The sequence below is a fragment of the Glycine max genome, chromosome 5, assembly GCF_000004515.6.
Source record: "Glycine max cultivar Williams 82 chromosome 5, Glycine_max_v4.0, whole genome shotgun sequence".
Taxonomy (NCBI): Eukaryota; Viridiplantae; Streptophyta; class Magnoliopsida; order Fabales; family Fabaceae; genus Glycine; species Glycine max.
In genome coordinates this window covers 41,251,973-41,277,222 of record NC_038241.2, presented here as the reverse complement: position 1 = coordinate 41,277,222, position 25,250 = coordinate 41,251,973, and the positions used below count along the sequence as shown (strand labels likewise).

At 32.2% G+C, this 25,250-nt stretch overlaps 3 protein-coding genes across 18 annotated transcripts; all 3 read right to left on the bottom strand.

Moving 5' to 3' along the window:
• Nucleotides 1–3,346: 3,346 nt before the first annotated feature.
• LOC100820548 (30S ribosomal protein S18) lies at nucleotides 3,347–8,320 on the bottom strand. 5 transcript variants are annotated; one of them, XM_006580380.4, is made up of 6 exons: nucleotides 8,047–8,320; nucleotides 7,688–7,800; nucleotides 6,879–7,216; nucleotides 4,953–5,048; nucleotides 3,960–4,019; nucleotides 3,347–3,757 (listed from the first exon to the last, which is right to left on the bottom strand). In XM_006580380.4, exons 1-6 carry the CDS (start codon nucleotides 8,070–8,072, stop codon nucleotides 3,554–3,556), a joined length of 837 nt encoding a protein of 278 aa, XP_006580443.2. In that variant the 5' UTR covers nucleotides 8,073–8,320; the 3' UTR covers nucleotides 3,347–3,553. The 5 variants fall into 5 exon arrangements, with proteins under 5 accessions (XP_006580443.2, XP_003524376.1, XP_006580440.1 ...); XM_003524328.5 differs by having other exon boundaries at nucleotides 7,688–7,797; nucleotides 8,047–8,319; XM_006580377.4 differs by having other exon boundaries at nucleotides 7,688–7,797; nucleotides 8,063–8,319.
• A 1,103-nt stretch (nucleotides 8,321–9,423) lies between these two features.
• On the bottom strand, nucleotides 9,424–13,321 carry LOC100807043 (protein TIFY 6B). 12 transcript variants are annotated; one of them, XM_006580384.3, is made up of 7 exons: nucleotides 13,011–13,321; nucleotides 12,185–12,384; nucleotides 11,467–11,726; nucleotides 11,298–11,373; nucleotides 10,836–11,076; nucleotides 10,566–10,623; nucleotides 9,424–9,831 (listed from the first exon to the last, which is right to left on the bottom strand). In XM_006580384.3, the coding sequence occupies exons 1-7, from the start codon at nucleotides 13,096–13,098 to the stop codon at nucleotides 9,717–9,719; spliced, it is 1,038 nt and encodes a 345-aa protein (XP_006580447.1). In that variant the 5' UTR covers nucleotides 13,099–13,321; the 3' UTR covers nucleotides 9,424–9,716. The 12 variants fall into 12 exon arrangements, with proteins under 12 accessions (XP_006580447.1, XP_003525246.2, XP_006580446.1 ...); XM_003525198.4 differs by having other exon boundaries at nucleotides 10,836–11,148; nucleotides 11,298–11,379; nucleotides 13,011–13,303; XM_006580383.3 differs by having other exon boundaries at nucleotides 11,298–11,379; nucleotides 13,011–13,303.
• Nucleotides 13,322–20,653: 7,332 nt separating this feature from the next.
• LOC100807576 (plant UBX domain-containing protein 2) lies at nucleotides 20,654–24,371 on the bottom strand. Its single transcript, XM_003525199.5, has 3 exons — nucleotides 23,293–24,371; nucleotides 21,540–21,818; nucleotides 20,654–20,981 (listed from the first exon to the last, which is right to left on the bottom strand). The coding sequence occupies exons 1-3, from the start codon at nucleotides 24,169–24,171 to the stop codon at nucleotides 20,742–20,744; spliced, it is 1,398 nt and encodes a 465-aa protein (XP_003525247.1). The 5' UTR covers nucleotides 24,172–24,371; the 3' UTR covers nucleotides 20,654–20,741.
• Nucleotides 24,372–25,250: the final 879 nt, after the last annotated feature.

The following is a 25,250-nucleotide window of genomic DNA, read 5'->3' as shown; positions in this document are numbered from 1 at the left end:
ATTGAAGTTTAGTTTTGTGTCAAGCTCCTCTCTAATATAGTCTTTATGAGATTAAAAGACCATAAAAGACTCACAATTATAATATTCAACCATTTCTTCTCCAAATTTTACTCTAGAGAAGTTTCTCCGATCAAATAGGCTTCAAAAGGTTTTCTAAAGTAGGTCATGGTTGTATATTCTTTCAATGCCTAATGCCATATATTAATCTTGTAATAAATATTCTCAAAAGATGGTTGTTTAACAAATTTAGCAAGATTAAACTTGATAATATTAGCATCCATAGATAAGGATAATGTTTTCCCTTAAATCAACATTACACCAACTATGACGAAAAATAGTCTTCTAGGGAAGATGGAGATTTAGAAATCTTCTTTCGTCTTTAGCAATACAAATTCACTCAAAGTTAAGAACTTGCCTATTTTTAGAAGCACATCCTCTAAAAAAACCATCTTGATAGGTTTGACAAACTTATTTGCCAATTAAATGGACATAGTTATGGGCTTCACCTCACCTGTGTTCAATCTCTTACAAATAGAAATGGGCATATTAAGCTAACACTAGACCCAAGGTCACACATCCTTCTTCATCATTACCTCCTCATGATGATGACTCAAGGTGGCTCATTGCTCTTAGGAAAGGTATTCAGTTTACACGAAATCCTCACCCTATTTATGATTTTCTAAGTTATCATTGTTTATCTCCTTCATATTTCTCTTTCTATTTCAAAAAATGTTCATGAAGCACTCGATCATCCTGGATGGCAACAAGTCATGATTGTTGAAATGTAGGCTCTTAAGCACATTGGTACATGAGAGTTGTTTCTTCTTCCTCCTCAGAAGAAGGAGTTTGGTTGTAGATGGGTATATGCTATTAAAAATGATCCTAATGATGAAGTTTATCTTTTATAGCCCAATTAGTGGCCAAAGGTTATACCCAGATATATGCTATTACATCAATTGAATATTAAAAGTGTCTTCCTCTATGGTGAACTAGATGAGGAAATTTACATGGAGTAACCACCTAGATTTATTGCTCAGGGGAGTCTAGTTTAGTTTGTAAGCTTCATCGGTCCCTCTATGGGACCAAACAATCTCCACAAGCTTGGTTTAGAAAATTAAGTCATGTTATTCAAAGTTTTGGGTTGAAACGAAGTGAAGTAGATCATTCAATTTTTTATTGCCATACATTTCCTAGAAAATGTGTCTATCTTGTTGTCTATGTGAATAGCATAGTTATTACAAGAAATGATATAGCTAATATTTCCCAACTAAAAGAGTACATGCCTAGTCATTTTCATACTAAAGACCTTGGAAGTCTTAAATACTTTCTTGGTATTGAGGTAGCTCAATCAAAGGAAGGCATTGTGGTCTCACAATGAAAGTATGATCTTGGTATTTTAGAAGAAACATGCATGACTAATTGTAGACCTATTGATAGTCCTATGGACCCAAATCAAAAGTTAATGACAGACCAAGGTGAGACATACTCAGATCCAAAAGATATAGAAGACTGGTTGGAAAGCTCATATATCTCACAATTTCAAGACCTGACATCTCTTTCGCAATTAATGTTGTTAGTCAATTCATGCAAGCTCCTCATGTTGATAATTGGAATGTTGTGATTTGCATTCTTAAGTATAATAAAAACGCTCCAGGATAAGGATTGTCATACGAGAATAAAGGAAATATCCAAATATTTGGGTATTGTGATAATGATTGAGCAGAATGTCCACACAAACAGAAGGTCCACTACTGGATATTGGAGGTAATATTATCTCTTAGAAAAGCAAGAAGCAAAACATTTTTGCTCGATCTAGTGCAAAAGAATATAAAGCTATGGCCACAACCACTTGTGAGTTAGTATGGATCAAACAACTTCTTCAAGAGGGTTTTGTGAAGTTAAACAAATGAGGTTGTGTTGTGATGACCAGATAGTTCTTCATATTGCTTCTAATCTCGTGTTTCATGAAAGAATCAAACATATGAAGATTCACTATCATTTTGTTAGAGAAAAGTTGTTGTCTAAAGAGATTAATATTGATTTTGTTAGTTCAAATGATCAGTTTGAAATTATTTTGACCATATGCTTCGAATTCAATTCATATATTCCAAACTTGAAACATACAATTTATATGCTTCGGCTTAAGAAGGATATTAAATTTATGTTATCTTTTTATTATCGAGTAGTATTTGCTTATAGTAATATAAAAAAATTTCTTGTATCCTTTTTTTTTTGTAAACTTTTATATATATATATATATATATATATATATATATATATATATATATATATATATATATATATATATATGTGTGTGTGTGTGTGTGTGTGGGGGACACTCAATAATTATTTTCAACTGGATATAACATGATCATTTTATGTTAATTTAAAATTTTATTTAACTTGATTTCTCATGATTGATGTTAATTATTACTTAATATCTTGTATAATTTGAAAAATATTTACTTAAATAAATTGACATGACCGTTATAACCTTTTAGGGGAAAAAAAGTTTGATCGTTAAAAATAAAAAATTAAATATTAGTCCTTATAAAAATAAAATGGTTTTCATCCTTTTAAAATTAATACTTTTGGTATCTACTATCATGACATCAATTAACTACTTATATCATGATAAAATAAAAATAAAAAGAATTTAACTACTTATATGCCTAAAGAAAACCACATGGTCATCCCAAGTGACATTGAATAATTCATATGTAATGTTATGTCAACACATAGACTTAAAAAAACTTAAAATAAATATTATTTTTCAATCTTAATGAATTTTAAGAACTAAAAATAATAATTTCAAACTTGATAGGTGAAATTAAATATTTTTTATAAGGATCAAAACTAAAATCTACCCATTGAAAAAAAAATGAGAAAAATAAAAAAATCAAAGAAAAATGTTTTAAATATCAAAATTGACTCAAATTAAAAACATTTAACAGGATAAAAAGAATAAGTATGAATAAGTGTATTTACCAATTCATTTATTATTCTAAAATTTTAAAATTGAATATAAGTCAATATTACCATTTAACTTTATAATAGGTAGTTTTTTATCCTTTTTTTGTTCTTTTTCTTTCCTTAAAAGGAAAACTTGTGTTAAACATATTTGGGGAAAGTTCTTAATTTTTTTTATAAAAAAAACTTTAGATTTTACAAAAAGAAAAGGAGGATAGTATTTTTTTTAAATCTAACTTAAATAATTTTAAAAAAAACTGCATAAGTATCTTGGACATAATATAATAAAACAACTTCATTTAAAATGAATTCTTAAGCTAAATTTGTCAAACTTCTACTTTATTTTAATTTTAAAGTAACTTTTGGGACAAAAAAATAGACCGAACATAACCTTAGCACAAGTATAAACTACAAGCTCCTTAGTAATACAAAAAATGTCTAGCTGCAAAATTAAAACAATAAATTTCAAGTCTTCTTGGACAAGGAGAGAAACAGATAATAAAAAGGTTGATGAGATGATGCAAGCTGCTTCAACCCCCCCCCCCCCCCCCCCCCCCCAAGCATAAGTACCTATATCAATGTTCTAAGCATGGTCTCCTTCCATATCAGGTTCCCCATCCATATCCGCCACCCTACTTTGATATGCAAAGTCTTCATCAAGATTCTGCATAGTTCTCCCAAAAACAAAAGACTTCGTACCCATTGTTGTAAAGGGCATCAAGCCGAATGCTCGTGCAGTTTTTATCTCCCTGGCGACCTTCCTTTGAGCCTTTGCACTAATGCCAGTCTACTCAATGATCAAGAGGAAAAAGTGTTAAGATCCCATGATTTTAAACAAGTTTTATATGTAATGTGCTTGGGTAGGGGGAAACAGAACAAGAGGAAGGAAAATGAGTGCGGTACTAACATTGAAATACCCATTTATTTTTCCTCCATAATCATACATCATTCTTACAAACATAACTGCCCAACTGAGCTTCAGAACTTACCTGGCTTCTCTTGATAAGAATTCCAGCCTCTGTTATGAACTTTGCCAAGAATCTAACGTTCTGCATAAAAACATAAGTACTACTAAGAGCCATTCCAAAAATAGCATTAATGGAAAGATATTTTTGTTATGAAGCGAATTATGTAAATCATAGCCTAACTAGCAAGAAAGAAAGGCTACAGCAGGAAAACAGAGTTGCTACAAATATCTACCTCGCTTTCATCTGCCTTCACACAATTTAAAACTGACACACCATAAAGCAATTACAACTAGAGCATAACAAGAAACTGGAAAAAATTTTAGGCATAAATTGCATGGTGAAAACTTAACCAGAAATTTTCACACAATTTTAAAGGGATGCCAAATTGGTTCAAAGATCTAAAGAATGCACACTATTTACATCCATGGATCAAAGCAAACTGGAAGGATAACTCTTCACCTGGTTCAAATGAATCTGCAACCTATATCAGTCATCTTTTGTTTTCTTGGTTAACATAAACAAGACATCTGTCTTAATATTAAGACATATGGGAGAGGCCAAGGTGGTATACAAGTAAAGGTCGACTCATTTATATACCATTTCCAAAAATCCTAAAATGAAAATAGGGTGAGCACTGCACACAAACAACCTGATCATCTACATGAGATATAGTTTTAACAATTAACATGTTTTTATTCATTACCAGTTTTTCTTTCAGCAATGACAATGCACCAAACCACACACAGATAAACAATTTTTTTAATATAAGATGTGACAGTGTCTCGCACTATGAGAACCACGCAAGTTGTGAACCGCGCAAGTTGTGAAAGTGTATCGCACTATGAGAACCACGCAAGTTGTGAACATTGTGTTTTATTTTATCATAATAGTAATATGCAAACCAAAAATCTGTGCAAGTGACAAATTTTCACTTCAAACATAGCAATCAGATTTCAGAAATATATAATAGACACATGACTAAAAATGAAGGAACTACTCTGACATAGTGCTAACCCTGAAATCTGCTTTACTAAGAACTTCTTTGGTGGTTGTTGTGAATTCCTCCCTTTTGGGGGGCTTGTGTACACCAGGTTTTGTAAGATCCAGATCCTGTATGAAGAAAGATTCTGCACAACTCAGAAAACTAATAGATACACATGATACAAAATAAACATTAACAGAGTATAGAGTATTGGAAATTGGCCTTAGGGCCTAACTCAACCGAACAAAACCAGCTTGTAAGGTGAGGACTGCCCAAGCTTTATTTAAGCCATATCTCTAGTTGATGTGTGACAGAATCACTAAACCACTGCCCTTGAGGCTGCAATTAAGGCAGCCCCCGGAGAAGCCACAACTAAGGCTGGCTACGAGGACCAAAATTAAGGTGGCTTTCCAATATAAAGGCAAAAAAGGATATCCTAGTCACAGTTGTCGAAAGCAGACAGAATAAAACTGATAATAGGATCAAAAGCATTTAAAATTATTGGTTAACCATACCGTTGATTGAATATGAAATATAGTATGTATATGTTAATCATGTAATGTAATCTAAATCCTTCAATGCAATAGACTGATTATGAGTCAAATTAAAAAGAAAAAAAGAGACAGAAAGAGAGAGAGAGAGAGTAAAAGTAATTCTGTCTAGCCACCTAGAATTCTTAAAAAAAAAAAACACTGTAACACATAATTTTTCTTTCATGAGGAACATTGACAAAAAGGGTTGGTTTGAGGGTTATAATATGTGAGGATAACACAAGATGGCAACACCCATTCAAATTTCTCAAATGCATACTCTTGCAAAAAAGAAGTCTCCCCTCCATTTTCAATTGATACAATCAATGAAGATGACTCCATTTCAATTCATTTCCTCCAACACATAAGATATCAAGAAATTTAAAATCTCTTTCATTCCTTTCCAACCATATTCACGTGCCTTTATCTCATCCAACCGCATGAGCTCAAGCCAATTGATTGCTAGTGGAATTTCCAACCATTCCCAACATTTCCAACACCCACATTCAGACATACTAGTTACTAGTAGTAGTGTCTCTTGCTACTCAACCTCAATCATGCACATCCTGGACCATTACTCACTCTTTGTTCCCACCACTGACATAGCTTGCAAATCTTGTTCTTTTCTGTATCACCTTCTATTCTGCTACTTAACCACCCAACACCCATCATTCTATTTTTTTGACTATAACTTATGAGTATTTCTATAAGTTGGATAATTTTTTTGCTTTTAAGCATTTAAAAATATAAATTATTTACGTTATCAACCTATAATCTCAACTTAATGGCCGTCCTGCTATTCCACCATAGCATTTTTGCTATTGTCACTTTGTGCTGCTATTCAGTATTGATAACCCAGCCAGACACTCTTCATTATATGATAGGGCCTTAGGAGGTGGTGTGGGCTTAGGTTATCAGAGAGTTAAGCCCAAGGTGTGGAGAGTTTATGAGAGGAAAAAAACATAGAAGGCAGGTGAGGTGGTAGAGAGAGAGGAGGAAAATTGAGAGGTGAGTGGGGATGTTTGTTATAGGGTCATTAGAGGAGAGAGGGGGTATCATCATTGTTGTGAGTGAACCATTTTGGTGAGGTCAGAGAATTCTCTATTCTCTGAATACTGAGCGCAGCTCTTGGTGTAGTAGGTGTTGCCCTACTGCATTGTTTCCATTCTGTTATCAATAATCATTCACTGCTATATTGCTCTATTCTTCTCTGTTTTCCATTGTTATATTGTGTGTGGTGCCTGTGGGTTGCATCATTATATTTCATGCAATACCTCCCACCCAACATGTGTATAATTTATCACTGCATCAAACATCAATCTGGACATAAAACATTTGATGCCCTCACACTCGAGACAAAATTAAATATATACAAACATCTAAAATTAGAGAAAAAATATAAAAGTTAGGCATTGTTATTCAACTTACCTTTACATCATATTTTGAACCAAGTGGAAAATTGGCATCATATCGAAATGCATAATCTTCTTTTTCAATTTCATCCTCATCAAATTCAAAGTATGTGGCAGCATTCATCAGTTTTCCATCCATTCCATCAGTTAATGTGTCATAAGTTTCTTCTAGATCGTGCATCCTCTCAGAACTAGCACCATTTACTGAACCAGGTCTTTGTCTTGCCATTCCCTGTTGATTAAACTTTTCAAATATGGAATCAAGTTGGGCATATTTCCCACGATTTCCACCAAACTGCTCAGACTCCTCAGGAGATTCTGAATTGTTAAACTGCCGATTACCAGTTGCATTATCTGCTCAAATATACAAGTCACTGCTAACACAATTTATCCTTAACAATGATGATAGATATCCATGGAAATATAATTGCAAAAAAAGTGTCCCTCAACTCTACATTTGTTTATCATCGTTTACAGTCACACTAACCAGATTCCAAACAAAGAATTTTGCTTATTGGTTAAACTACAATAGTTAAAACATTACACAATTAAAATACATTCTTACCTATGAGCCAAAACTTTTCCACTTTTAACAATGGTAAGTGGCATTTAGCACACAGGCTGAAAAGCCTCATTATCCCTTTTGGTTCACTAGAAAACTTTTTATCACAGAAGAGTAAAGCATAAAACATTGACAAACTCAAACTTAATGGAAACCGAACATGTAAACAGCCAAATCATCAAAATAAATTACTAATGTATCACAACAATGCTGAAAGGCAGAGAGCATTGCTTAGAATGAAGGCAATAAACAATAAACAGTACCTGTAAATTTCCAAGTGGAAAGACTTCTGAGCAAGTGGCTCTGATGAAACTGGTTTGGCAAATTAGCACTGATTGACCTAACTGCAACTGAAACAATCTTCATTTGCTTCCTGCTTCAAACAAAAAAGTTTAAAGTCGTCGATTGTTGTCAATTAAAAGCTCTACATTAGATTTTATTGTAGCTAAAAATATAACACCACACAAATTACAGAGGTAAATGATCTCACTTCTGTTACCCTGAAATTTAAATTTCTAACAAAACCTCTAGAAATGTCTCAAATATTTCCCCATCTAATGCAATTGTATCAGAAAATTTCAAAATAAATAATAGCTTTCAGTTTTAAGGACAATCATCGTACATGTACACATTTATACATTTAAGCATGGTAGTTAGTATCGTACGATTCACGATACGTATCGCACGATTCGATACGAATCCGAGGTTGTCTCGTTTTTGTTCCTGAATCGTGCTTGAATCGCGATTTCCAGACGAATCGCACGATTCTTCACCGGCGTGGCTTAAGACGAGCGGGTTTCCGCGTCGCTATTTTGTCAGCCGTGGCAGTGCAGAGCTAAAGTAGTTTCAGATTAGGGTTCCCGTGAACATGTTTGGGCTTGCGGGTCTTGGACAAATTGGGCTCACTTGATTTTATTAACTAAGTAACCCTCCCTCTCTCATAATTTTCAATTTTAGTCTGATTGCGATGGTATTGTTATCATTTAAACACAATGAACTCAAGAAACATGTTTTTATTGAATTCATTTTATAATTTTGTGAACATCTTGAGACATAGCACCTAGTATTCAAATCCTAAGACATAAAATAAACAAATAAATATTAATATTATTATTATTGAGATTTAGTTTCATTTATGTTTATTACTATAGTTTATTTGATTTTAATATAAATTTAAAAGTAATTTTGTAAAAGAACAAGAATGTGAGCAGAAAACTACAGTCTAGAGGTCTTTGAAAATCACAATAAAATGTGACAAGCAAAAAAATAAATTCAACGCAAAAATCTTATCTAGCTCTGTTGAGGGTTGGCAGAAATGCGCGTTATGACCATTCAATTCACTATTTGCTGAAAATGTGATTATCTAATCTTGGATTGGACAAGTACATTTTTATTTATTTCTTTGGTAGAAAAATAGCAAACTTTTTCATGTGAGAGTGGTGAGAATAATTAGTCAGTACACACAATTTAGATAAGAACCACACAATTTTTTATATGACAACCACGCTTATAGCCCATAGGCACCTTCACGTTTCTGTTTCCGTGAGAACGTTGATATGATACCTATGATTTTAGACACCCATGCTTGATACATCGTTCTATAATTATTTATGTAGCATCATTAAGGATGGAGATAAGTCACTATACTCTAATCTACATTAAGTTAGGACCTTTTTAAAAGTTTATTAAATTAAAAAATTATTGTTTAAGTAATTTAGAAAGTCTTTCAAACATGGCAAACTAATTTGTTCAATAAATATAAATAATAATAATTATTATATTTATTATGTTTTAATTATAATATATTGATATTATGCATTTATTGATCTATTTAAGGGCTTAATCCATCAACTAGTATAAAAACTTAAGCTTATTAATTTATTTAAAAACAAGTTTATTGACCTATTTAAATGTACCATATCTACTTTTCCTGGTCCTTACAAAGAACATTTTTTCACAAAAAGTAAACTAGAAATAAGAACTACTAAATAAACATAAATATCTAAACTGGGCTTTTACTCCACAAATTTAAACAAATCATCAAGAGTTACATTACATGGTGGTTCAATGTTACCGTGTAGGAAGCTAAAATTCAACCAACCTTTCAAATAACAAGGTAAAAGCCCTACACCACAAAAATAATTATGGTAATGGCCTATCTATGTGCTGAACCTGAGAATGTCAGCATAAGTTGTGATCAACGAAAATAAAAGCATCTGCTTACAACATTTTTAAGGTTACAACAATATTTTTCTCCGAAATAGTTTGTTTCCTAAAGGTGCGGGCGGGCTACTATCCTTGCTTGGCCAAAACAGTGTTAGTGGCAGAAAAGTTAACACCAGCGTATTCTGCAGTGGCACACTCTTCAGACTTCTTGTTGAGGTTGTATGGTGCTGCACTCATCACCCTGCAACCACACACAACGACCTCATAAATGATTTCATGCAATATTGGTTATACTAACTGCCAGATTAAGCAAGGAGAAGATGTACTAGACTAAACTAAATATCTTATACCCAAAGCAGAAGCAATCTGTTATATTATCCTGATCCCCTCCCACCAACATCTTAAATTATAAGAGTCTATAAACACAAGAAAGCTGTGTTTCCAAGTTTCAGCAACTACGGGATGGAATTGAAAAGGATGTGATGAGATGAGATGAAATGAAAGAGTTGTCTTTCCCCTTGATTGATTAAGACGGGGAAATAAATGTCATGGTAAAAGGTTGCAAGTGTAAAATTTCAATATAGGCCAATATAAACTTTCTCTAAGAAACAAAATCAATAATGTAAAATAGTAAGTGAAAAGGTCACTGAAACGCTGGTCTTTAATGGAGCCAAATAGCGTCATGTAATTCATGTAGCCTACCTCATCTAGTAAGATAAGGATTTGTTGTTGTTGTAAGTGGCAAGTTTAAATAAAAGCAAAGTTATTATCATCATCACCCGCTCCATTTAAAGGGGTGTAAAAGGAAAGAGTTGGTGGACAGGTGGAGGAATGATTGGCTTTACTTTCCAATCCCATTCATATATTTTTATGTTGCCAACCAATGGATGATAACTACGCCTTCCTTTTTTGGAGAAATATAAATTGTGTCAGATTCAGTACACCCACCCAGAAAAATAATGCACCCAAACTAACCTTTCTTTGCGTTTTTCTAAAAATCGAGCCAAGGATGCTTTCCGGGCCTGAGGTACAGCTGCATAACAGATGGATTGAAAGAATCATCAAACTGAAACATTTGTAATGATCAAACACATAGATAAACTCTAGAATGCAGATGGATTCGTCCCTCATTAGTATACAAGTTCTGGACAAATACCCTAAGCAAGACATCAATACACGGAAATTATGTAGAACTAAAGAACCATCAAACTGCAAAGAGTGTGAGAAATGATGTCACCAACATACCTGATGTCAACATAGTGGTTGCACTGACTACCTTTGGAGGCTCCACATTGCAAATAGGAGTGTTGGGAACTCCAGTTGTTTTAGCAGCCAGAAATTCATCAGTGCTAGTTAAGCCACTCCCTGACTGTACACCGGTATGTGAAGAAACAGATAAAGGACTTGAAAGACCAGAGCCAGGTGATGTATTTGCAGGTTGACTCACAGGCACACCAGCACCAGCACCCAACTTCGAGATAGGCACCTGAACATTTGGCTGTGCCATGTTAGAAGCTGCAGATAAGCTATTGCCAGCCAACAACATGATAGCTTGTGCCTGTTAAAAGATGGTCACATTTAAAAACTTAACCACGAGCAAGGCATGATCATCAGGGAGTACAAGATGTATGCTCCCCTTTTCACTTTGAATTTATTTATTTTATTATGGATTGGAGAGGAAGGAATGTGATGAACAAAGAAACATACCTTCTCAGCGGAGATATCATCAAAGATATTGACAGTACCAGCATAGAAGATGGTAAGTTGAGCAGATGGTTTCACACTGTTACTTCAAAATAACATAAATTAAAGAAATAAAACAGAAACAAGTTTGTACTCTGCACACACAACGGTTAAAGCGTAAAATTAAAATTACCATGATTCGGTCATTCCAGCAACAGCAACAGCAGAGGGAAGAACTGAATGAGATGTGGTAACAGGTATTCCCCCAAGTAACGGCTTCTGACCAGCAGCTGCAAAATGATTCTTCAGGAATGGATTCCCCAAGGAAACTGAAATTGCTTGATTTGGAACTGAAAACATCTTCACATCATGAGGATGATTCACATCATGTTGTACAGGATATGAAGTCAGCGAAAAATGAAGGTCACCTTGCCCATCATGATTGAAAGACTTCTAAATAGTAGTAATATCAAATAATCAATGGAAGGAAGGTCAAAAAAGACATCAGCTGATACTCATAGAAGGTAAGATCTTGTGGATCAAGCCAATATATGAAAGGGACGTAGGAGTTTAGATGTTGAAACAACAGGCATGAGATGTTGCACAACAATCACATGTTAGGTTCTGATTCAAAAGGGAAGTTCATACTTCATACACCAGGACTTAGGACAACCATAAGTAAAAGCAGATTTTTATATTTTTTAACATAAAAGGGAATAAGAAAGAAAGAAAAAGAAGCTATCCTCTTAATTTTTCATAGTTGACTTGAAAAATAAAACAATCAGAATGCCCAAAAAACAAATTATATTCATTTTACTTTAATTCAAGACATAAACAACCCTGCATGTTGAGCTAACTTTTCAATTTTGAACAAATACAGAGAGGAACGGACAAAAAGGGTAGTATCTAACCTGGGGTTCACCAGCAGAGCGTTTCTGACTAGTGTCAAATGCTTCTTGACTTAAGATAGACATAAACCCAGAAGATGATAAGGTATCAGACACTGTATTCTTAGTCTTATCATCTTGAGAAGCCTTGAAAGACATCAAATGTGGAAGGGCAGATACTTTGTTCGAGAATGGCCACTGTGCAATCCGACCTTTTTTGAAGCCTACACATGCCCACAAAAATCACCATCAACATAAGCTATTACCCAATAGACTTTAAGGGATAAAGGAGATATTAACAAAAGTTCCACAATTAGCACCTAATAACCTGTGTGAAAATCTATCTACGTGTCTGTGTTTAGAAGCACACCCAAATCAACAAAACTGGTAAGACACTTGACAACGATTTCTTTCCCCAAATTGAAATTTTCACACACACTAATACACTACTATAAATATCTAAACAAGAGACACAGCTTAATTATTTCCGCTAATAAAATCTAATAACTCTTGAATCCCTAATAAATAGGTGGTACAAAATTTACACATAAGCAGCGTTTCTGTACCACCCAGAGAAAAACTTACAAAGTTAAAAGAAAGAGCAAAGAAAAACTATTTAAAAGAAAAAAAAAAAAAGCACCACGTTAACCAAGAAAATCTATGAGCATGGTCAAAATAAATAAATTTTCTAGCATAAATCAACCCAACTGCAATCTAAAGAGGCAAAATTGAACCCAGAAATTAAAAAAGAAAAAAAGAAACCCAGACGTAATTGACAAGGAGTGAAATTTTGCAAGAGAGCATTTAAATATAGGAATTTTAAAACAAAAACACAAAAGTTGAAACATGCCAGAGTTTTTGCAGCCATCATTGTTCATCTCCTCCTTCACCACAGCTAGTGGTTCTTTCAAGTTGAGACCCATGAAATCTCTCTCCATTTCAGAGAACCCAATGAAAAATTGAAAATTGAAAATTCTCTTCCTTTGAAAACAAAAGGGAAGAAGCAACCCCTTGTTCCTTAGTCACAACAGCAATAACAATAAGCAGAGAGACAGAGAAGGAAAGAAGACCAAAGGAAAAGGTTCCAACTGCATCAGAAAAAGGCAAGTTCAATTGGGTAGTGTTTCACACGAGTTTCGTGAGATCCTGACGGTTAAATCTTATTTTATAACAATAAAAAGGGATAAATATTTATTTTAATTTCCGAAAGTATTTGTCATGCTAAATAGAAAATTTCAAATTTAATTATTTAAATCTAAATAAGAAAAAAGTACAATAAATTCATTCTATAAATAATTTAATGATAAATTAATTTTTAAATTTTATAATATAATATTAAATTAATGATAAAAAATTTAATTTATTATTAAATTAATATTAAATATTATAATTTGATGAAATAATAATTTTCTAAATTTAATCGTAGAATTAATCTGTTACATTTTGTATACGTCCAAAAATTAAATTTAAATTTTTGAAAAGTAATTAATTTATCATTTTCTCATTTTTTTGGGACCAAAATCAGGATGTATCCTATTTTGAGCTATCAAAGGTGATTGGTTTACCGGTAAACTGGTTTCGTGACGGGATGGTCCGGTAAAGAAGCACGTGCGCGATCATTCACAAGAAGCTATGAGTCTATGTCGGTGACGCTGCCACCTGGTGAAATAGCGCACGTGTGTACGACACGCAACGACTCTAGCTCGTGACATGACACTGTAGCGGAGAATAAATTGGTTTGGTTTCTATTCTGATTTGGATTGCTTCTTGCAATTTACTCTAACGTTTTAATTTTAGTTTTAAGTTACAGAGACAATCATATAAAATTGATATCGAAGGGAAAACGATGTGATATACTATCGGAGTATAGTATCATCCAAATCTGGTAATGACTTAAAGCACATAAGTTAATCTTAATGTTGTTACTTATCATCAAATTCACAAACTCAAATAATGTTACGCGAGTTAACAGCGATCGAAGTCAACGATTTTGGAGAATGAAGCTCATTTAATGTACTCATTCACTTTTTGTCTACTTTTTTTTTTTTACGATTTTGGAAAATTTGGTCCTTTAAATTTATCTTTCATTTCAATTTTGGTTCTCTTTTAAAATTATTGACAAATTTTATTTTCCTATTTTATCCAACCACGTAATCTTAATCTTCAATTTAAAATTGGACATTATCTGTGACAAAAAAATGTTGACGGTCATGCGTATCTCGTTCATATTAGATGATAACTATCACGTGTCGTTATGATGAGTCAATCACAACAATTTTACCTTTTTGAAGGGACAAAATAGGAGAATAAAATTCGTTAATAATTTTAAAGAAAGATCAAAATCAAAATTAAAAATAATTAGAAAGACCAAAAATATAATTTTACTTTTTTTAGCATCGTCTCGTTCAATAATGAAAGACTAATCTGGTAAGAGTTTATTTGATTTAATAAAAATAAATATTAACTAGTCATATTGTTGTAAAAATTAAAAATAATAATATATTTTTCTTTGTGATTTCTAATACAACACTATCATTAAAAAAGTGATTTCTAGATCTTTAACTAACTAGTGTTTTAAAGATATTAGTTTGTAAGAACCTAAAAAAGCAGTAATAAACTTAATAGAACAAAAAATAATCATTCGTTCCTTAATTTTAGAGACGGACGTGAAATAATGCAAAAAAAGAAATGAAGGATAAAGTCATAAAGCATAATCTAAATATTTATTACTCTAACTAGTTGACAATTTTCTGTACAACATTATAAAGACAAAAATATTGGATTCATCCTTTGTTTTTTATTGGTAGTGATATCCACATTTCGAACAAGGTTACTCTGAAAAGAAAATACCTATGCGAGGATTACAGAAAAGAAATTACTCCAACTAATATTATATTCATTATTTTTGCCATCATATTTTGTTGTTATTGCTCTAATAATTATGAAAATGTTACGCTGTATATTTTTATATTTTGTCTTATCTTTAACTATTTGTACGAAATGTTAAAAATAACAAAAAATTAAAAATAATCAGTAATATTAAAGTTTGATATGGTTATATTATTAGTGAAAAAACAAATATATTTTAAAACTAAATAAGTTTCTAAATAATGATTTTTTAATAAAGAATTGATCTTCACTCTTTTAATTATCAAGATATTGATACCTAAAACTAAAATATGAATTGATGAAACAATAGAAGAAAAAAGTATCTAAAGCATAAATCAAAGTACAAGTAAAGTAAAATTATAAGAATAGGTTTGTGACATATTTTATTTACAATGTGTTAATATTAAAAGCGTGACAATGAAAAGAGCTTTAGTTAATTATTATTTTAACCTTTGATATGAATTTTACAATTATATATTTTGATTGGAAAGGAGAAATTGCGCACATGCCTATCAATCGCGTATATATCAATTATACTATATAGCCTTGTCATAACGCTTGTGCCCCATGTATTGCTTCGGATCAAAGAAACGCGGAATCATGACTCAGTTTAACTATTACTCCACAATATTTGATAATGACTCAAAGATTAAAATCAACGTGTTGCATTATATTTAATAATATGAAGCTAATAAAGTAATTTGTAAATTAAAAACAAAATTTTAAGATTATATTTTGCCTTTGCCCGTTTGGAGCTAAATGGCCCTCTTCTTTTTTGCAAACGTAGCTTCTGTACATTAATGTGTTATGGCGCGTTCTGTTCATATGTAAGTCCATTATAAATTATAACCTATAGGCCTAGGGACAGATCTTCAGTACTACAATTTTTTCTTAACTCCGCCATGTGAGTTTAGTTTAGAGAGAATGTGAAATTTTATATTTTATGTATTAGCTCAAATAAATTATATATAAAGTTAATAATCAGTGAAGAGGTTAAGATTATGAATTAAAAACTGTGTTTTCATTTCCCAATAAACGTGACCCTAATTATAAGACTAAAATAAAATTTTAGTTCTTTATTTTATTCGATATGTAATTTTAGTCCTATAAAAAAATAAAAATATTTGATTTCCTATTTTTTAAAATATTTTTTTTGGTGCAGCCATAAAATTCGAACCATTAACAGTTAATAAGAAAAGCGTTGAGCGCTAAATTACTATCTGACACTGTAATATGAGATTTTTCAATTATTAATTTGATTAATATAACTTTTGAATTTGATAGGAATTTAATTAAAAACTATTGTTATTAAAAAATCTTTAAATCACCTACAAATTTAATTAAAATTTTTAATATTATAGTCACATAAGTAGTTTAACCATCAACATTTTAATATTAATGATTAACATTTGTAAAATTGACAATTGAACCAAAATGATTGATTTTGAAAAATAAGAGGTCAAATGTTTTTATTTTTTTATAGAAGAACCAAAATTACCAATTGAATCAAATACTATAAACAAAATTATATTTTAACCTTATTATAAATATGTTTTGTGTATAGAAAATTTTGTTGTAGGTTGTTGTGTGTCCTTAACACACGAAATTTTATACGAAAACCATTACGAATGTTTCATAATTAATATGGATAAAAAAATAAACAAGTATAAAAAATTATATTAAAATTTTAGGGTAAAAAAGTATCTTGGTTTGAAATAAGAATCTTTAAATTTATAAATAAATAAATAAAACTTATAAAAGATTTATATTTATTTTACTTCAAATAAATAGATAAAATTTTAAATTTATAAATTATTATGTGCAATATTTTAAAGATAAATTTATTAATCTTTTATAAATGATTGCAAAATATATTGATGCCGTATGACATTTTTCATGTAATAAAATAAGCAAGGGTGACAACGACAATCACATGCGAAGAAAACCATGTGCGCAAGGCCATCGGTCCCACATTATTTTTAATAAATAAACAAGACAATGTAGTTTTCCATTTTCCCAAAGATTGTTTATTGAAAATGTTCAACTACACTTAAAAAATGATGGTAAAACAAAGGACATTATAGTAATACATAAAATATAAACAACAACAAATCAGACACATACACACACTTAAAACTAAATAAATTAGCGATTTTCCTCTCCTGATAGAAAGAAACTTTAAAAATAATTGTCGATTTTTCTTTCTTTTGTTTTAAGATCAGCATATACCCAACAACAACTAAAACTAGTACAACACAAAAATAACCTACAACAAATATGAGTAAAGCAATACAATGTAATATAATTAGTAAAAAAATGGAAGATTTGAGTAGAGTAGTGCTACCTGATGTAACTCCCGTAGAGGCTCAATATATATTAAGAGCACGATTTCCTAATATCAAAATGCTGTTAAAAAAATACAAAGGGATGACTCTCTTCTCTTACTTTGGTAAGAATGATCCTTCTTCTTCACTCAACCCCTTCATATAACAAAGATTTATGACTCCACTTATAAATGAGACTTAATCAACCTTGTCTCATTTCTCCTAAATTTCCAATCAGCAAAAAAAGAGAGCTTAAAAGTGTATTAATTATTATAAAAACTAAAACTGAATCTTGAGATATTTTGAGGTATTAAAAACATATTTTACCCTGGATATAATAATATATGTGACAATTTTAAACAAAAAAAAAACACATAATTATATGAACTTCAAGAAAAATATAAAAATTATCAATTCAACTCATTTTTTTTATAGAACTAAATTCACTAATCGTCCAAACTCAAAAAAATTCTAATATTCAATAACATTGGTACGTACAACACCATGCTATAAGTCTATAACAGCTAGCAAGGGAAGGTTTGTCTGCTAGACTTTTTTAATTTAGTCCTACTATTTTAGATAGAACTGGACATGTAGATCACATGCATTCATTTTGATCATTCTTTAGTTGTACACTAATAAAGGTCACTTATATCATATGCTTTGGTCTTCATAACTTTTCCCTAAAGACCTTGTCACTGAACCTAGCTAAAAGATTGTTTATTACGCATTGCTCCTTCCTGAAAATATATAATTTGGGAAAGTGTGACCCACCATCCACGTGAACGTTTCCAAAAAATACAAATTAGTACAGGATGCATGTATGGGTTTTCATTTGTTTGTCTGCGGATGCAAAAAAGAAGAAATAAGGGATCCAACAAGGCAAAAGCAGAGGTTCTATAGGAGTGTCTCATTTGAAAGTTAGTGGCTTAATGCCCTATGCCAATTATTGATGCAGAGAATCCAAAAGAGAAGATGAACAGAGAAAAAAGTGAAGCACGCTTTAATTTAGTTGGACATGGGTAAGTGGGTCAGAACTCGGAATTAATTGAGTCCACGGACTTTGAATAATTTGTTAGGAAATTGCTTATTGTTAACTATATGTACTTACATTCAGGCAATACTTGCTTCATTAATAATATGTGTGAACGCAGGTGTTTGGAAGGAAAAAGAGAAAGGGAGAGCAATAATTTTTCGTTTGGTCTCTTTTTCTTTTTTTGAATCATCTAAGGGTCAAAAGCACAAAAAAGAATACTTCATTAGTTCATTTGATCTTTCTCTGGATACTCTCACGAGTGACATTAATCGCAGTTCAAGTCACTCAATTACTCATTTCTCCTAGCCTATGTTTTCATTAGAGTTTTACAGTTAAATTAAGTCTAAACTCAATTCAAAATGATATTAGAGTTTATCGAAAAAAATTCAAGTTTCACATTAATTAAGCTCAAACTCATATGATACTAATAGGAGAAGGGGTTCACTAGTTATAATGCTGGAGCAGTGTACATAAGCTGAAGATTTTATTTTTTTTGAACAGGTATACATAATACTTACTTTACATTCTCTGAACATAATTAACAACGATTTTTCCAAAATATATGATGCACTAATTTATTAAATTGTTATAATAAAGTCATTTTTGTGTTTTCATTTTCAAACTTAGTATTTATCCATTTAATATCACTTATTTTTCTCTGTGTGTAACTCTCTCATCGGAAGTTTTTAATACTAAAAAAGATACACGCCTCATTTAAATGCGCGGGTGCATCACAAGGGTGCAAAAGCTAATTTAGTAAATAGAATGAGGGTGTTTTTTTTTCTGCACTTTTCATATTGCTCCCAGAATGTTCCGCAAGTGCAGGAAGCAATTGCCATAAAAGGAACGTAAGTCATTGCTAAAGCCTAAGAGTCCAAACAAATTAGTACAGGTTCAGATACATGCAAACAAGGGTTGGTGAAAAAAAAAAACTAAGTTACTTAGTAACATGTGTTGTTTTATGATAGGAAGCCCATGACAGCAGGCCCAAGAGGAGCACTAACAGACCTTCATATCTTGATGATTTTGTGTAGCCTCTGTAGGATCGAATAGCATTACTGATGTTTCAGGATAATGCCAAATTCTATTAGAAGCTGTCAGTAATATTAGTGGAGTATGAAGTCTGTTATTAGTGGAGAATCAATTCTGTTAGGATCACAGAAGCTTGTTATTACCTATATAAACATGAGTAAATAAATGAATCAGCAGAGATAAAGTTGAGTAAGAATGTAAGGAGGTCCCTTATCTCGAAATCAAGGTCTCTTCCCTCTATTTCTCCCTCTGCCCATTACATTTTACTTTCGAAATGAACTTTGCAATTAATAAAATTTGATATGATTTTAACAAAACAAGTTATTTAAACTTTTCTGGTGCTAAAATGGTTCTGTTTTATATACTTTAAAAATTATACTTTTAAAAATATTTATATTTTATCATTTAAACAAAACCAATTCATCTAAACTCATTTAAAATATCATTATCTAAAATAAATCAAGTTTTTAACATTAATCCTTTCAAAATCCTTTTACCTTCAATCTACTAAAGTCTAAAACAAATAAACTGTTAAATGTCGAGAAAATATTGAGAGCAATAAATTAATACGCGTTTGTACTAACTTACGGTGTTGAAACCATTTATAATCAATAAGAGAAGACTGAGAAGTTGGAAAAAAAATGTTTTTTCTTCAGAATCTAATCAAAATCAAACATCCCATAAACGCTTGAAAGGGGTTTACTAAAACCAAATCAGAGTAATGTTCTCAGGCCACTTTTGTTTTGTTTTTTTTTTAAAAAAAAATATCATGGGTTTGCCACAAGGGAAAGAAATAATAGATTTTAACTTGAGCACCCTGATTGGTGCTGATTGTAAACCTGACTCGGCTCAACTCATGATGAAAAAGTTGAGCTTGAGCCAAGCTTGTTCTGTCTCCAGTGGTTTTAGCACTACATGGTTATGTTTGTCTTACACTGACTTGCCTGAGATCAGTTCCTGAAGGAACATAGATAGTTTATCAGAAGATTCAGAACAGTTGAGAACATAGAGATCAACGCACAATCACTAATAGAGATTAATCAACCTTAAAACACAAGGCGACTCTGGTATTTTCCACCACTTAGACACAGTTTAGCAGATATCGCCTCATGAATGTAGCCCGTAATTGCTTCATCAATCATCACAGTGATTTATTTGTATTGAGACGTATCAGAGTATTATATAATTTCGTAGAAAATTATCGGTTAAAAATGAGTAGAAAAAAATATATCTATATCCACATCAATTAAAAAACACTCTGGAAAGTACGAACCGATATAGTTCATACAAAATTAATTGCTTAACCATTTACAAGTGGTTCACTTATTTCAAGCAATTCATTTCTGAGACCGGTGAAAACAACAGAATCTGTTTCCAGGGGCTTGAACTTAATTAGAGCAGAAGGTACCAGGTCCTCTTCCTCTATTGTTTTAGCATTTTCCCCTGCTTTTGGAAAATGGGGGATCACACGTCGTTGGATAAGTACCGGATGCATTAGCTCAAATTCCAAGCCTGGTTCTTTTAATGCCGAGCAGACAAACTGTAAATCAACATGTAAAACAAGAACAGTGCTCAGTTGCTGACTTAGAATAAACAGAAAGACATAGAAAATGAAGAACAGACAAATGGTCAAAAATCCATTCAAAATGTGTTACAAATGTTCACATTACATGATTATAAAATATAGATCAGGATTAGGGACGTGTGTGTAAATTGCAATTGTAATAATCTAAACGTAAACTGCAAAATGTTAAGAGGGGAACTTTTATGTTGCAATGAAGAATTTCCAAGGTTGAATTCAAAACAAAGCTCCAAATTAGATTACTGGTGTTTTGCTATAATATGCATTAATGAGACTTATCATTGACAGCATGCCCAGAATCCTTTGTTAAATGCAATCAAGTTACGCATGGCATTTGCAAAATTCGCTTCATTGTTCTTATGAGAAGTTTCATGTTGAGCAGCTGAGTGACATCTATCTAAGACACCAGTATAAGCATTTAGAACCAGATGTAAAGCTAGCTTTGCTCCAGTAAACCACAAAATACCATATCATCAGATGGACAAACAAATTTAAATCAAGTAGCAAAGGACAAACCTTGTAGATAGCAGCAGTTGGTTCCCATGGAGCAAATACACCTTGAAGTACAACTCCATCTGGAAACTGAATCCTGATAATAGCTTTAGTGTATCTCTTCCTGGAAGCTTTTGCTTGTTTTTCTCTAAGTGACTTAGGGATTAAAAGCTGAGAATCTGCAATCTTTTTTCTCCTTAATTCAGCTTCTCTATTGACCTCTTCGGCTGAAAGGCTATAGAAGGAATCTGGTAGCTCAATTTTAGCTGCAACCCTTTCAGGGACAGCAAAGAAGACCTTCACCTGTAAGACCATTTTAAATGGGAAAAAACAGACATTCAATCTAAAGATTAGTTGATTACTTAATTTGGAAAAGCACTAAAGTGACAAACTAATAACTAAAGCACCAAACAGAATTACTCAAAGTCTCAAACAAGGAGATTTCACCAAGAAACTAGAAATACTGGAGAATAGATTTATGTCTCTCATACAGTCACAGTTACTAACAGTTTCCACAGCTGAGTTAGAAATGCCAGAAATGAACAAAATATATCCTTGTTTAAATTTAGGTATCTGCCTTTTCCTCTTAAGTAAATGAATAGAAGAAGTGGAACAAAGACTGAAAATTATTGATATTCAAGTCAGCAGGTTGTGGCCATGCACTCCAAAAGTTACATTAGCTTGGAATTATAGGGCTAACAAATGGAACAAAGAAATGACTAGAAAAGTTCTGAGGCTTCACTAACGACATTTTGGATCTTACTTTTTATGCCTGTAGACATTTAGCAATTTCCTTAGTAACTTGAGAGTAAATTACAAATATTGCATGCAGGATCTACACATAAATAATTCCAACTTTACATAAATTAAAAAGGGTGCATTCCTTTTTGAAGAACAATAGAGATATTAACTCAAGTAAAATACTTAAATTTTATGCATGATTTTTTATTTGTTGAATTACTGTATTAGGATGAGTTTCTCTTGGGGTGTTTATACTTGGGCACCACAATAATAGCTTTTGCTAGTAGTTTTGCTTTTGCTTAAATCTTCTCTGCCTTATGCCTCTTCTATTAACCACATATGGCACCCAAATTTAAACCAACATATGTCAGCCCTAGTTATCAACCCTTACAGAAGTGTTTTGACCAAACATATCACCAATTTTTACAATGTCTAATTGTCCACAAAACCCTAGATCACCGCCCAAAAGAACCTACAATTTACTAAGCCCCTACTTTTACATCCAGAAACAAAAATAAAGATATAAGGGTAACAAAGAAATCTTAGGCTTCAACTCTATATAAAGTTACAGTTGGAACCAAACCCAATGGCAATGATTATATGAGAGATCTTCTACAAATTAGCTAATGGAGAACTAATTTTAGCTTATGGAGAAGCTCATTTCATTTTTTTCTTCTCTTAGAAAAGCTTCTAAAGAAACTTACTCAAACAGGCTCTATATATGCTTCATATCCTATCTTAACTCTGCTATTCCAGCGTTAGATATCTTTTATGTTCCTAATCCTGTAAGCAGTGCTACTGAGATTAAAACCTAACAGTGGTTTCTAGATCTTCGACACCTTAGTAAATTATTCACAAGTAGATTTTCCAGCCAGAATATGAATTAAATACGCAAAGAAACTTCCTACAAAAGCAAAATGCACAGTGGCTATACTTAAATGCAACCAAGACACACTCATAAAAGCAAATGAGAATCAGATAATGGACTTATTTTCTCCACTGCCCACTTTCAGAAGCATCATCAACACAATTATACCTGTCTGTCGACCAGCTTTGGTTCAGCCTTTGGACCCATCTCAGCAGAAGTTGCAGACGGCGAATCATCTCTCTTTGGAGGTCCTTGTTGTACAAGTTGTGATTCCAGCAACACTATTGCTTTCTTAATGATTTTTATTTGCTCCTCTGTGGGAACCTCCATCACTGCCCATGTCTCTCCATTCTCCTCCCGGAGTTCAAATCCTACGAAACTCAGCAACTCAACTCCCCCGGCAACATCACCAACAGCCTCTTTTATCTTGGGATTATTCATCCTGATCCTCCTAAACTTCACATTCGCAGGTTCCCTACCAATATTCCTCAACAGTTTGAGAACAACATCGACCGATCCTTCAGATGGCTTCCCTGAACTGTAAGTCTCAACACAAACCTCAAATTCACTATCACTATTAGTATTAGACCCACCATCACTCTCTGAGGCCCCATTTCCATCATCACCTCCACGCTCAACAGGGTTATTCAAACAACCGTCAACATGTGCAGACACCTCTTCTTCGGATCTAAAGGGTTGTTTACAAATAGGGCATTCAAAGACGTCCAGCGAGTACCCATTTTGTGATCTATTGGAATTAGTGACCAAAGAATCAAAGGGGTCAAAGCCATCATCTTTGCGAGGCTTCTCGGTGGTTCTATATGGGTCCGTTTTCTGGGGTGAGGGTTTGGGATAGGGTGTGGCTGAAGAGGAGGGTTTCTGCGAATTAGGGTGGGGGCGAGGGGTAGGATTGGAATTAGTGGGAGAAGAAGAAGAAGAAGAACCGAGGACTCTACCTTGGCCCTTGAATTTGCCGGATGAGGAAGAGGAGAAAGGGTTGTTGACTTTCTTCATGAAGCCCTTCACCTTACCTTTGACGTCGTCCATTGCTGAAACTCAAATGACAGATCAGAAAAGAAGGCTTAAACGAGTGAGGGTTGAGATCGCATAAATGAAATGTTTGAGAAAGAAAGCACAGAATGTCCAGAAGCTCGAGCTGGGTTGACTTCACACCTATGAGGAAACTTGTCCAATGAGCTTATGCCACTTCATCAATCCTCAATCTTTCACAAATCCCACCCTATTCTTTCATTTACGGGTCTCCTCTCCATCTTATCTTATAATAATAATAATCTTACAAAATTAAGAGTATGAGTAAAAAAATAGTTAACATTACAAAATTAATCATGTTAAAAGTGAACTTGCTTTGTTTTCCAAATTTTCTTTTTATTATTAAGAAAAGATAACCAAAATAAAATACAAGCTTATTTTATAGAAATTCTTATTAATCGTTGTTTGTTTTAAGATGAATCTAAGTTTTAAAAAATACTTATTTTCTCTCTTTAGTCTTTACAAGACATTTATTATAAAAAAAATAAAATTTATTAAAAATATATATTTTTAGTCTTTATATTTCAAAAAAATTCTTGATTTTAGTTTAAGTAGTTTACAGCCAAAACATTTTAATTTCTGAACTTTTAAAAATAAATAATTTTAGCCCTTATGATAGATACACTTAATAATATTTTGTACGTGACACATATCAGGAGCGACTAAAAATAATAATTTTCAAAATTGTCCAAGGATCAAAATATTTAATAATAAAGTATAGGAACTAAAATCAAGAATTTTAGAAAATATATTGACTAAAAACACGTTTTTTCAGCATTAGGACATCATGTGTTTCTTCCTTATAAATAAGATGTATGGTTTAGGAAAGGCAAATATTATAGATGTTTTCCTTATTTAGTGAAAGAACATGTTTATTCAAAACTAAAAAATCACTTAGAAAGGTAATATACGTGTTATTGTCCTTAAAGCGTTACAAATGAACTCATTTTATTTGGTAAAAGAACATATTTATTCAAAACAAAAAATCTTGAAGAAAGATAATATAAACTGTTATCGCCCTTAAGTTGTTACAAATGAACTAATTTTAACTCAATGTATTAAAACCTTTGTGAGTA